This window comes from Oncorhynchus mykiss, chromosome 10, assembly GCF_057628025.1.
Source record: "Oncorhynchus mykiss isolate SJ-2025 chromosome 10, ASM5762802v1, whole genome shotgun sequence".
Classification (NCBI taxonomy): domain Eukaryota; kingdom Metazoa; phylum Chordata; class Actinopteri; order Salmoniformes; family Salmonidae; genus Oncorhynchus; species Oncorhynchus mykiss.
Window position 1 is genome coordinate 84438412 of NC_143031.1, and position 13119 is coordinate 84451530.

General features: G+C 44.5%; 1 protein-coding gene across 6 annotated transcripts in view; it reads right to left on the bottom strand.

Annotated features, from left to right (window-relative positions):
- The window catches only part of LOC110514270 (wolframin), a 40580-nt gene that overhangs the window by 10 nt on the left and 27451 nt on the right, over positions 1–13119 (bottom strand). For 5 of the 6 annotated variants that reach the window (XM_090188208.1, XM_090188207.1, XM_090188205.1 and 2 more), the window contains exons 13-19: positions 12657–12894; positions 10153–10338; positions 7987–8103; positions 4606–4959; positions 4153–4239; positions 2745–2888; positions 1–2573 (exon numbers count right to left, since the gene is read on the bottom strand). The exon at positions 1–2573 is cut by the window's left edge and continues 10 nt beyond it. In XM_090188208.1, coding sequence (XP_090044334.1) covers positions 2472–2573; positions 2745–2888; positions 4153–4239; positions 4606–4959; positions 7987–8103; positions 10153–10338; positions 12657–12894 — 1228 coding nt within the window. In that variant the 3' untranslated portion in view covers positions 1–2471. Of the gene's footprint in view, positions 2574–2744; positions 2889–4152; positions 4240–4605; positions 4960–7986; positions 8104–10152; positions 10419–12656; positions 12895–13119 lie in introns of all 6 variants that reach the window. The other variant, XR_016483981.1, reaches the window with a different exon arrangement.

Here is a 13119-nt window from a genome sequence, read left to right on the forward strand (position 1 = left end):
GCAGTTTAATAATACAAATCACAGTGAACAAAAACAATAAATAAATAAATACAATGGGGACGAAACCCTTCGCACACCAGACATAACGTGCACAAACTCTTACAATCAACAATTTCAGACAAGGACATGGGGGGGGGGGGGACAGAGGGTTAAATACACAACATGTAATTGATGGAATTGGAACCAGGTGTGATGGAAGACAAGACAAAAGAAATGGAAAATCAAAAAAGGTGGATCGGCGATGGCTAGAAGGCCGGTGACGTCGAACGCCGCCCGAACAAGGAGAGGGACCAACTTCGGCGGAAGTCGTGACAGTGGCCCTGTATACAACTGACGTACAACACATTTGGCACAACGGTTGGGATGCCAGTTGTATCAGAGTTTTTCTGCACAGAAATAAACTACACAAGCGTGTGGAGACACCGCTCAATGGATCTGCAACAAACTCTTCATTGCATCACAAAAAATAAATCAGATCACAACCATTGTGTCCAATGTGTTGTAGATCAGTTGGCAGAACCTGAGTGTGAACGGGGCCAAAACTACAACACACAAACCTAAGCTGTGACTGAGTGGAACAGACGGTGAAACTGAGACTCAGGGCTAACGGACAGCTGATACCTCACACTGGGCCAGGGAGAGGACCAAATATAGATCAAAAAAACGTGTTTCAGTTTCTCAAAGACGTGTTTGAACATGTCATGGTTGTTGTTATTGTAGTCTATATCTGTGTGTAAGGTTGTAAAATTCAAGTAACTTTCAATTAAATTCCCAGGATTTCCTGCCTGAAGAACTGGCATTCCCAAAAGAAGAACGTTGTTTCTTAACGTTCTCTGAACAAATTTGAGAACATTAATTTATATAGAACCGTGAGGAAACGTTATTGGAAAGTTGTATGCAATATAACCCCAGGAACAAACACACTCTCACCAAGTAGTGCACTGTGTAGGGAAGAGGGTTCTATTGGTGACATAGATGTGATGTCATAGTGCACTGTGTAGGGAACAAGCTCTATGATGTTCTACTTTCCTTTCTTTAACTGGGCAAGTCACTGAAGAACTAATTCTTATTTTACATTGATGGCCTACCCTGGGCCAAACCCCAGCTAAACCCCGGCCAAACCCCGGCTAAACCCCGGCCAAACCCCTGCTAAACCCCGGCCAAACCCCGGCTACACCCCGGGCCAAACCCCGGCTAAACCCCGGCTAAACCCCGGACGACGCTGGGACAATTGTGCGCCGCCCTATGGGACTTCACGATAACGGCCGGTTGTGGTAGAGGCCCCGGATCGAACCAGGGTCTGTAGTGACGCCTCTATAGCGCTGCGACGCGGTGCCTTTAGACCGCAGCGCCACTCGGGTTAACATATGGTTTTCAGAACGTTATGTGCTAGCTGGGAAACATCCAAAAGTTACTAAGTGCTACATTTCAGATAAACCACTGCAAATACATACATTACGTAGTTGCAGTACTATATAGATATGCTACATATTCTACATACACAAGTCATCACTGTGTTCCTAAGACAGTTAAATACACAACTCTTAATACTATATTTGAAAGGACTGTTCCTCTGAAATCTTCATTCACCATGATTCCCTAGGGTCTTCCTTCAGTTATCCCCGTTTTAAAAAAGACCACTCTACGCTATTTGTGAACTGTTTCCCACTGAGAAACGACAGCTCCAGTGGAAATACGTTCAGGTTAATGCAGTTTGCAGACGACCCACTTCCTCGTTTGATTTCAGCTCTCCGGGTGTCTCTGCCCGATTAGATACAATCTGACCCAACCATCCATTCCTGTCGTAAAAAAAACGCTTGCCCGCAGCTCGTTGCCGTGGTAACGAGCCACCTCATGAAAAAAATGACCAGTTGTAAGACAGTGCAGTGAATGTATCCGGTGACTGAGTAGAAGTTGTCGCCGTGGTAACGAGCCACCTCATGAATAAAATGACCAGTTGTAAGACAGTGCAGTGAATGTATCCGGTGACTGAGTAGAAGTTGTCGCCGTGGTAACGAGCCACCTCTTGAAAAAAAAAAAAATAATACAAAATGGCTTCCAGAAGAGAACAGCAGCAACTGTGTGTAACTGTAGCAACCGTTCCCTTCGGGCGTTCCAACCAGAGACACGCCCCTTTTCACGCCTCCGTCCATCAACCCATCCCTTTAATCACTAAGTTGCTCTACAAATGAAGTTGTATTGAATTGAATTCCTTCATTCATCCATTTCCTATTTTTTCCCCCCCAAGTCCATTTTGAAAAATGGCTGCCACTGTCTCTTCCACCACTAGTTGGTCACACGTTGATCCTTAAGGACAGGAAGGGGGGGAGACAAGGTCCAAGACAAACTATTGTACACATTAAAACATTCCAGGACAAAAATAAAGTTGTATTGAAATGAAATCCTTCTATCCATCTATTCCTCTTTGTATTTTTCTCCCAGTCACTACATCTCTCTCCTTTCTCGTCCTGTCACACGTCGATACGTGCCGAGAGGAAGGGAGAGAAGAAGAAGTCGAACGCGAACTTGACAGAGTTGAGGGTGGTCCGTCTCCAGTCTCTCTCGATCTTCACCTGCAGAGAGGAAAGTACAGACACATGGTCCTCTGTAAGGCAGTTGCAACAGGAGCTTGCTAAAGCTAGGATAGTGGGTTCGATTCCCGGGGCCTCCCATGTGTAAAATGTATGCGAGCATGACTAAGTGTCTCCGGATAGAATTATCTGCTAAATGGCACTATATGTTACCTGTCCGGCAGCGGTCAGAAGGGAGGAGTCACAGTCCAGACAGTAGATGGCCTTCAGCTCGAAGGACGGGACCTGGCCCCCCAGACGACCCTCCAACGTAGTGCTGAACTCCACCAGGCTGCCGGGCTGCAGGCGCAGCAACACCTAGACAACACCAACAGCTTCATCATTTAGGATAATCATTATAGCAGCAACACCTAGACAACACCAACAGCGTCATCATTTAGGATTATCATAATAGCAGCAACACCAACAGCGTCATCATTTAGGATAATCATAATAGCAGCAACACCTAGACAACACCAACAGCTTCATCATTTAGGATAATCAATATAGCAGCAACACCTAGACAACACCAACAGCTTCATCATTTAGGATCATCATAATAGCAGCAACACCTAGACAACACCAACAGCTTCATCATTTAGCCATTTAGGATAATCATAATAGCAGCAACACCTAGACAACACCAACAGCTTCATCATTTAGGATAATCATTATAGCAGCAACACCTAGACAACACCAACAGCTTCATCATTTAGGATTATCATAATAGCAGCAACACTTAGACAACACCAACAGCTTCATCATTTAGGATAATCGTAATAGCAGCAACACCTAGACAACACCAACAGCTTCATCATTTAGGATTATCATAATAGCAGCAACACCTAGACAACACCAACAGCTTCATCATTTAGGATAATCATTATAGCAGCAACACCTAGACAACACCAACAGCTTCATCATTTAGGATTATCATAATAGCAGCAACACCTAGACAACACCAACAGCTTCATCATTTAGGATTATCATAATAGCAGCAACACCTAGACAACACCAACAGCTTCATCATTTAGGATTATCATAATAGCAGCAACACCTAGACAACACCAACAGCTTCATCATTTAGGATAATCGTAATAGCAGCAACACCTAGACAACACCAACAGCTTCATCATTTAGGATTATCATAATAGCAGCAACACCTAGACAACACCAACAGCTTCATCATTTAGGATAATCATAATGGCAGCAACACCTAGACAACACCAACAGCTTCATCATTTAGGATAATCATAATGGCAGCAACACCTAGACAACACCAACAGCTTCATCATTTCGCATAATAATTTCGGCCTTTTAGCAAATGCATGCATACATTTTACATTCGGGAGACCCCAGTTTTTTTAATAGGTTATTAATCATTTTAATGTAACGTTATTTAATGAGAACACCGAGATAACAACAGAGTCGTGTATTTAGAGTGTAAGGACAGTGAGGTTTGTGCACTATGAAAAGGCCAAACTCTGTCAATACATGGCTTTGGACAACACCAACAGCAATAGGTTAATAATGATCATCGTTAGAACAGGGTTCTATGAGTACCTAAAGGAACAGGGTTTACCTGTCTGAACTCATGACTGGCCACCAGTTTGATGTCTCTGGCCCGGTCCTCTGGAACCCCGTCTTCCTCGGGCATCCCCACGCCCACCTCAAATCAAATCAAACTTTGATTATAGTACATAAAAATAATTTATGTACTACAATAAAATTAAAATAAGTAAAAGTGGATAAATAACAGATCATAAAACAGAGAGTATATCTACAACTAAATTACTAAAGTTACTAACTAAACTGAATAAAGGCCCCGGTCCTGTGGGGCCCAGCGGGTAGAACATGGTGCTTGCACCACCAGGAAGTGAGTTTGATTCCCGCGGGTGAGCAGTACGAAAAAGGAAAAAAAATAATAGTCTCTCCGGAAAAAAAAGTCGCTCCTGAGAAGAGCGTCTGTTAAATGACTAAAAATGTCAATTTAAAAGCCACGCTAAAAAACGTAAACGTTGCCTGCGTCTCTTACCTCCAACACATAGCTGTCGTATCGCTTCACGTGACACGTGTGTTTGGCCAAAGCCTTGATCACACACAGCTCCTCCTCTTCCTGCTGCCGGAGGAGGACGGCCGTCGGCGCGGCAATGCCAAGCACTGTGGCGTTGGCGTAGTCGGCGGCGGTGAGGTTAGCATTAGCGACGGTTGCCGTGGCGTCGGGGGGGTTGGTAGAGTTGTTCCGCAGCGGGTCACATTTAGGATAGGTCTCTCCGTAAAGACAGCGTAACCAATCTCCCATGAACACCGGCAGCAGGTTGATGACGGACTGGGCTCCGTTCTCAGTTTCCGCTACACGCACCTGCCTGAACCTCCCGGTCCACGTCACCTGGAAATTATTTTAAAATAAAAAAATTAAAAAGGTTTTTGTTGAAAATGGCACAATATTCCCTTTACATACAGTATAGCTGGTGTCAGAGTGTTTAAGTGATGTACCTGGTGTCAGAGTGTTTAAGTGATGTACCTGGTGTCAGAGTGTACCTGGTGTCAGAGTGTACCTGGTGTCAGAGTGTTTAAGTGATGTACCTGGTGTCAGAGTGTACCTGGTGTCAGAGTGTTTAAGTGATGTACCTGGTGTCAGAGTGTACCTGGTGTCAGAGTGTTTAAGTGATGTACCTGGTGTCAGAGTGTACCTGGTGTCAGAGTGTTTAAGTGATGTACCTGGTGTCAGAGTGTACCTGGTGTCAGAGTGTTTAAGTGATGTACCTGGTGTCAGAGTGTACCTGGTGTCAGAGTGTTTAAGTGATGTACCTGGTGTCAGAGTGTACCTGGTGTCAGAGTGTTTAAGTTTTGTACCTGGTGTCAGAGTGTACCTGGTGTCAGAGTGTTTAAGTGATGTACCTGGTGTCAGAGTGTACCTGGTGTCAGAGTGTTTAAGTGATGTACCTGGTGTCAGAGTGTACCTGGTGTCAGAGTGTACCTGGTGTCAGAGTGTTTAAGTGATGTACCTGGTGTCAGAGTGTACCTGGTGTCAGAGTGTTTAAGTGATGTACCTGGTGTCAGAGTGTACCTGGTGTCAGAGTGTTTAAGTGATGTACCTGGTGTCAGAGTGTACCTGGTGTCAGAGTGTACCTGGTGTCAGAGTGTTTAAGTGATGTACCTGGTGTCAGAGTGTACCTGGTGTCAGAGTGTTTAAGTGATGTACCTGGTGTCAGAGTGTACCTGGTGTCAGAGTGTTTAAGTGATGTACCTGGTGTCAGAGTGTTTAAGTGATGTACCTGGTGTCAGAGTGTACCTGGTGTCAGAGTGTTTAAGTGATGTACCTGGTGTCAGAGTGTACCTGGTGTCAGAGTGTTTAAGTGATGTACCTGGTGTCAGAGTGTACCTGGTGTCAGAGTGTACCTGGTGTCAGAGTGTTTAAGTGATGTACCTGGTGTCAGAGTGTACCTGGTGTCAGAGTGTTTAAGTGATGTACCTGGTGTCAGAGTGTACCTGGTGTCAGAGTGTTTAAGTGATGTACCTGGTGTCAGAGTGTACCTGGTGTCAGAGTGTTTAAGTGATGTACCTGGTGTCAGAGTGTACCTGGTGTCAGAGTGTTTAAGTGATGTACCTGGTGTCAGAGTGTACCTGGTGTCAGAGTGTACCTGGTGTCAGAGTGTTTAAGTGATGTACCTGGTGTCAGAGTGTACCTGGTGTCAGAGTGTTTAAGTGATGTACCTGGTGTCAGAGTGTACCTGGTGTCAGAGTGTTTAAGTGATGTACCTGGTGTCAGAGTGTTTAAGTGATGTACCTGGTGTCAGAGTGTACCTGGTGTCAGAGTGTTTAAGTGATGTACCTGGTGTCAGAGTGTACCTGGTGTCAGAGTGTTTAAGTGATGTACCTGGTGTCAGAGTGTACCTGGTGTCAGAGTGTACCTGGTGTCAGAGTGTTTAAGTGATGTACCTGGTGTCAGAGTGTACCTGGTGTCAGAGTGTTTAAGTGATGTACCTGGTGTCAGAGTGTACCTGGTGTCAGAGTGTTTAAGTGATGTACCTGGTGTCAGAGTGTACCTGGTGTCAGAGTGTTTAAGTGATGTACCTGGTGTCAGAGTGTTTAAGTGATGTACCTGGTGTCAGAGTGTACCTGGTGTCAGAGTGTTTAAGTGATGTACCTGGTGTCAGAGTGTACCTGGTGTCAGAGTGTTTAAGTGATGTACCTGGTGTCAGAGTGTACCTGGTGTCAGAGTGTACCTGGTGTCAGAGTGTTTAAGTGATGTACCTGGTGTCAGAGTGTACCTGGTGTCAGAGTGTTTAAGTGATGTACCTGGTGTCAGAGTGTACCTGGTGTCAGAGTGTTTAAGTAATGTACCTGGTGTCAGAGTGTACCTGGTGTCAGAGTGTTTAAGTGATGTACCTGGTGTCAGAGTGTACCTGGTGTCAGAGTGTTTAAGTGATGTACCTGGTGTCAGAGTGTACCTGGTGTCAGAGTGTACCTGGTGTCAGAGTGTTTAAGTGATGTACCTGGTGTCAGAGTGTACCCGGTGTCAGAGTGTTTAAGTGATGTACCTGGTGTCAGAGTGTTTAAGTGATGTACCTGGTGTCAGAGTGTACCTGGTGTCAGAGTGTTTAAGTGATGTACCTGGTGTCAGAGTGTACCTGGTGTCAGAGTGTTTAAGTGATGTACCTGGTGTCAGAGTGTACCTGGTGTCAGAGTGTTTAAGTGATGTACCTGGTGTCAGAGTGTACCTGGTGTCAGAGTGTTTAAGTAATGTACCTGGTGTCAGAGTGTACCCGGTGTCAGAGTGTTTAAGTGATGTACCTGGTGTCAGAGTGTTTAAGTGATGTACCTGGTGTCAGAGTGTACCTGGTGTCAGAGTGTACCTGGTGTCAGAGTGTTTAAGTGATGTACCTGGTGTCAGAGTGTACCTGGTGTCAGAGTGTTTAAGTGATGTACCTGGTGTCAGAGTGTACCTGGTGTCAGAGTGTTTAAGGGATGTACCTGGTGTCAGAGTGTACCTGGTGTCAGAGTGTTTAAGTGATGTACCTGGTGTCAGAGTGTACCTGGTGTCAGAGTGTACCTGGTGTCAGAGTGTTTAAGTGATGTACCTGGTGTCAGAGTGTACCTGGTGTCAGAGTGTACCTGGTGTCAGAGTGTTTAAGTGATGTACCTGGTGTCAGAGTGTACCTGGTGTCAGAGTGTTTAAGTGATGTACCTGGTGTCAGAGTGTACCTGGTGTCAGAGTGTTTAAGTGATGTACCTGGTGTCAGAGTGTACCTGGTGTCAGAGTGTTTAAGTGATGTACCTGGTGTCAGAGTGTACCTGGTGTCAGAGTGTTTAAGTGATGTACCTGGTGTCAGAGTGTACCTGGTGTCAGAGTGTTTAAGTGATGTACCTGGTGTCAGAGTGTACCTGGTGTCAGAGTGTTTAAGTAATGTACCTGGTGTCCGTCCAGGTGTGTACAGAAGATCTGTGTCTGAGCCACACCTTTCACCTTCCAGGCAGGAGGACCACACAGCTGCCCGTACTGTCTCCAGGTCAACGTAGAGTTATACCCCTAAACATCAACATTGCATTTCATTAAATACAACTAAAGGTTAAATACAATTAAATCAAATATGTAATTAAATCAAATCAAAAATGTAATTTAATTAAAATCAGTGGAGTGCATCTCTACACACTGTCCAGTACAAAGCCAAGTACAGCCCCAGTTACGGTCCCATCCAGTACAAAGCCAAGTACAGCCCCAGTTACGGTCCCATCCAGTACAAAGCCAAGTACAGCCCCAGTTACGGTCCCATCCAGTACAAAGCCAAGTACAGCCCCAGTTACGGTCCCATCCAGTACAAAGCCAAGTACAGCCCCAGTTACCATCCAGTACAAAGCCAAGTACAGCCCCAGTTACCATCCAGTACAAAGCCAAGTACAGCCCCAGTTACGGTCCCATCCAGTACAAAGTCAAGTACAACCCCAGTTACCATCCAGTACAAAGCCAAGTACAGCCCCAGTTACCATCCAGTACAAAGCCAAGTACAGCCCCAGTTACCATCCAGTACAAAGCCAAGTACAGCCCCAGTTACCATCCAGTACAAAGCCAAGTACAGCCCCAGTTACCATCCAGTACAAAGCCAAGTACAGCCCCAGTTACCATCCAGTACAAAGCCAAGTACAGCCCCAGTTACCATCCAGTACAAAGCCAAGTACAGCCCCAGTTACCATCCAGTACAAAGTCAAGTACAGCCCCAGTTACCATCCAGTACAAAGCCAAGTACAGCCCCAGTTACGGTCCCATCCAGTACAAAGCCAAGTACAGCCCCAGTTACGGTCCCATCCAGTACAAAGCCAAGTACAGCCCCAGTTACGGTCCCATCCAGTACAAAGCCAAGTACAGCCCCAGTTACGGTCCCATCCAGTACAAAGCCAAGTACAGCCCCAGTTACCATCCAGTACAAAGCCAAGTACAGCCCCAGTTACCATCCAGTACAAAGCCAAGTACAGCCCCAGTTACGGTCCCATCCAGTACAAAGCCAAGTACAGCCCCAGTTACGGTCCCATCCAGTACAAAGCCAAGTACAGCCCCAGTTACCATCCAGTACAAAGCCAAGTACAGCCCCAGTTACCATCCAGTACAAAGCCAAGTACAGCCCCAGTTACCATCCAGTACAAAGCCAAGTACAGCCCCAGTTACCATCCAGTACAAAGCCAAGTACAGCCCCAGTTACGGTCCCATCCAGTACAAAGCCAAGTACAGACCCAGTTACCATCCAGTACAAAGCCAAGTACAGCCCCAGTTACCATCCAGTACAAAGCCAAGTACAGCCCCAGTTACCATCCAGTACAAAGCCAAGTACAGCCCCAGTTACGGTCCCATCCAGTACAAAGCCAAGTACAGCCCCAGTTACGGTCCCATCCAGTACAAAGCCAAGTACAGCCCCAGTTACCATCCAGTACAAAGCCATGTACAGCCCCAGTTACGGTCCCATCCAGTACAAAGCCAAGTACAGCCCCAGTTACCATCCAGTACAAAGCCAAGTACAGCCCCAGTTACGGTCCCATCCAGTACAAAGCCAAGTACAGCCCCAGTTACCATCCAGTACAAAGCCAAGTACAGCCACAGTTACGGTCCAATCCAGTACAAAGCCAAGTACAGCCCCAGTTACGGTCCCATCCAGTACAAAGCCAAGTACAGCCCCAGTTACGGTCCCATCCAGTACAAAGCCAAGTACAGCCCCAGTTACGGTCCCATCCAATACAAAGCCAAGTACAGCCACAGTTACGGTCCCATCCAGTACAAAGCCAAGTACAGCCACAGTTACCATCCAGTACAAAGCCAAGTACAGCCACAGTTACCATCCAGTACAAAGCCAAGTACAGCCCCAGTTACCGTCCCATCCAATACAAAGCCAAGTACAGCCACAGTTACGGTCCCATCCAGTACAAAGCCAAGTACAGCCCCAGTTACCATCCAGTACAAAGCCAAGTACAGCCCCAGTTACCATCCAGTACAAAGCCAAGTACAGCCCCAGTTACCATCCAGTACAAAGCCAAGTACAGCCCCAGTTACGGTCCCATCCAGTACAAAGCCCCTTCCTCCCTTCCTCTTTACCTGCAGTCCCTCGGAGTGGTACACGTACATCCAGAAGAACATCATCACCATGGTGACGCAGCACAGGATGAGCTTGACGGCGCCGCGTTGCGACATGGAGTGGAACACGTCCATGAGAGACAGGCCGAAGCGCGTCCACAGCCTCAGTGTCACCGGCACCGCGCACACGGCCAGCGTCACAATCATCTGACAGAACAAAACTTTATTGACCCAACGCAATGTGGACATTATAGTGATACCGCACACACGGCCAGCGTCACAATCATCTGACAATTAGAACAAAACTTTATTGACCCAATGCAATGTGGACATTATAGTGGTATTATAGTGGTATTATAGTGGTATTAATGGTATTATAGTAGTATTAGTGGTATTATAGTGGTATTAGTGGTATTATAGTGATATTATAGTGGTATTAGTGGCATTATAGTGGTATTATAGTGGTATTGTAGTGGTATTATAGTGGTATTAGTGGTATTATAGTGGTATTAGTGGTATTATAGTGGTATTATAGTGGTATTATAGTGGTATTATAGTGGCATTATAGTGGTATTAGTGGTATTATAGTGGCATTGTAGTGGTATTAGTGGTTTTATAGTGGCATTATAGTGGTATTATAGTGCCATTATAGTGGTATTATAGTGGTATTATAGTGGTATTATAGTGGCATTATTGTGGTATTATAGTGGTATTATAGTGGTATTATTGTGGTATTATAGTGGTATTATAGTGGCATTATAGTGGCATTATTGTGGTATTATAGTGGTATTATAGCGGTATTATAGCGGTATTATAGTGGCATTATAGTGGTATTATAGTGGCATTATTGTGGAATTATAGTGGTATTATAGTGGTATTATAGTGGTATTATAGTGGCATTATTGTGGTATTATTGTGGTATTATAGTGGTATTATTGTGGTATTATAGTGGTATTATAGTGGTATTATAGTGGCATTATAGTGGTATTATAATGGTATTATAGTGGTATTATAGTGGTATTATTGTGGTATTATAGTGGCATTATTGTGGTATTATAGTGGTATTATAGTGGCATTATAGTGGTATTATAGTGGTATTATAGTGGTATTATTGTGGTATTATAGTGGCATTATTGTGGTATTATAGTGGCATAATAGTGGTATTATAGTGGCATTATTGTGGTATTATAGTGGTATTATAGTGGTATTATAGTGGTATTATAGTGGTATTATAGTGGCATTATAGTGGTATTATAGTGGCATTATAGTGGCATTATAGTGGTATTATAGTGGCATTATAGTGGCATTATAGTGGTATTATAGTGGTATTATAGTGGTATTATAGTGGTATTATTGTGGTATTATAGTGGCATTATTGTGGTATTATAGTGGTATTATAGTGGTATTATAGTGGCATTATAGTGGTATTATAGTGGTATTATAGTCGTATTGCAGTGGTATTATAGTGGTATTATAGTGGTATTACAGTGGTATTATAGTGAGATTATAGTGGTATTATAGTGAGATTATTGTGGTATTATAGTGGCATTATTGTGGTATTATAGTGGTATTATAGTGGTATTATAGTGGTATTATAGTGGCATTATAGTGGCATTATAGTGGTATTATTGTGGTATTATAGTGGCATTATTGTGGTATTATAGTGGCATTATAGTGGCATTATAGTGGTATTATAGTGGCATTATTGTGGTATTATAGTGGTATTATAGTGGTATTATAGTGGCATTATAGTGGTATTATAGTGGCATTATAGTGGCATTATAGTGGTATTATAGTGGTATTATAGTGGTATTATAGTGGTATTATTGTGGTATTATAGTGGCATTATTGTGGTATTATAGTGGTATTATAGTGGTATTATAGTGGCATTATAGTGGTATTATAGTGGTATTATAGTGGTATTATAGTGGCATTATAGTGGTATTGTAGTGGTATTATAGTGGTATTATAGTGGCATTATAGTGGTATTATAGTGGCATTATAGTGGCATTATAGTGGCATTATAGTGGTATTATAGTGACATTATAGTGGTATTATGGTATTAGTGGCATTACAGTGGCATTATAGTGGCATTATAGTGGCATTATAGTGGTATTATAGTGACATTATAGTGGTATTATAGTGGCATTATAGTGGTATTATAGTGGTATTATAGTGGCATTATAGTGGTATTATAGTGGCATTATAGTGGTATTATAGTGACATTATAGTGGTATTATGGTATTATAGTGGCATTACAGTGGCATTATAGTGGCATTATAGTGGCATTATAGTGGCATTATAGTGGTATTATAGTGGTATTATAGTGGTATTATAGTGGTATTATAGTGATATTACAGTGTGTTGATTTGTGTATTTTGTAAACTGACCTCACTAAATGAAACAAATGCAAATGGAGAATAAAGTTATGGCCATTTGGGAAGACAACAGAAACAATCCCCATCGTGTTTTTAAACCGTATGTACTGCGTGCATGTCTCTTTAAAACTGCCGACCAATCATCACCTTGGTGAGCTCCAGCTCCAGGAACCATTTGACCAGCTGGATGAGGACCATGGCGGCCAGCCCCACGGCCAGCACGGGCAAGGCAAACAGGAACAGGAAGTAGCCAACGCAGGTCCGGATGAGCCCCACGGGGGAAGAGTTTTGGAGCAGCACCACAGAGAACTCACACCACAGGAAGCAGACCAAGTAGGGGACCAGGAAACAGTAGGTCCCACGGAAACCACGCTGCTTAGCCATACTGGGGGAGGAGAGGGAGAGGGAGAGAGGGGGGGGGGGGGGGGGAGGGATAGCGAGAGAGGGGGGGGGGAGAGAGGGAGAGGGGGGGGAGGAGGGAGAGGGGTGGGGGTGGGGAGGAGAGGGAGAGGGAGGAGAGGAGGGAGAGGGAGGAGGAGAGGAGAGGGGGGAGAAGGGGGGAGTAGGGGTGGTGAGGAGAGGAGAGGAGAGGAGGCGGAGGGGTGGTGAG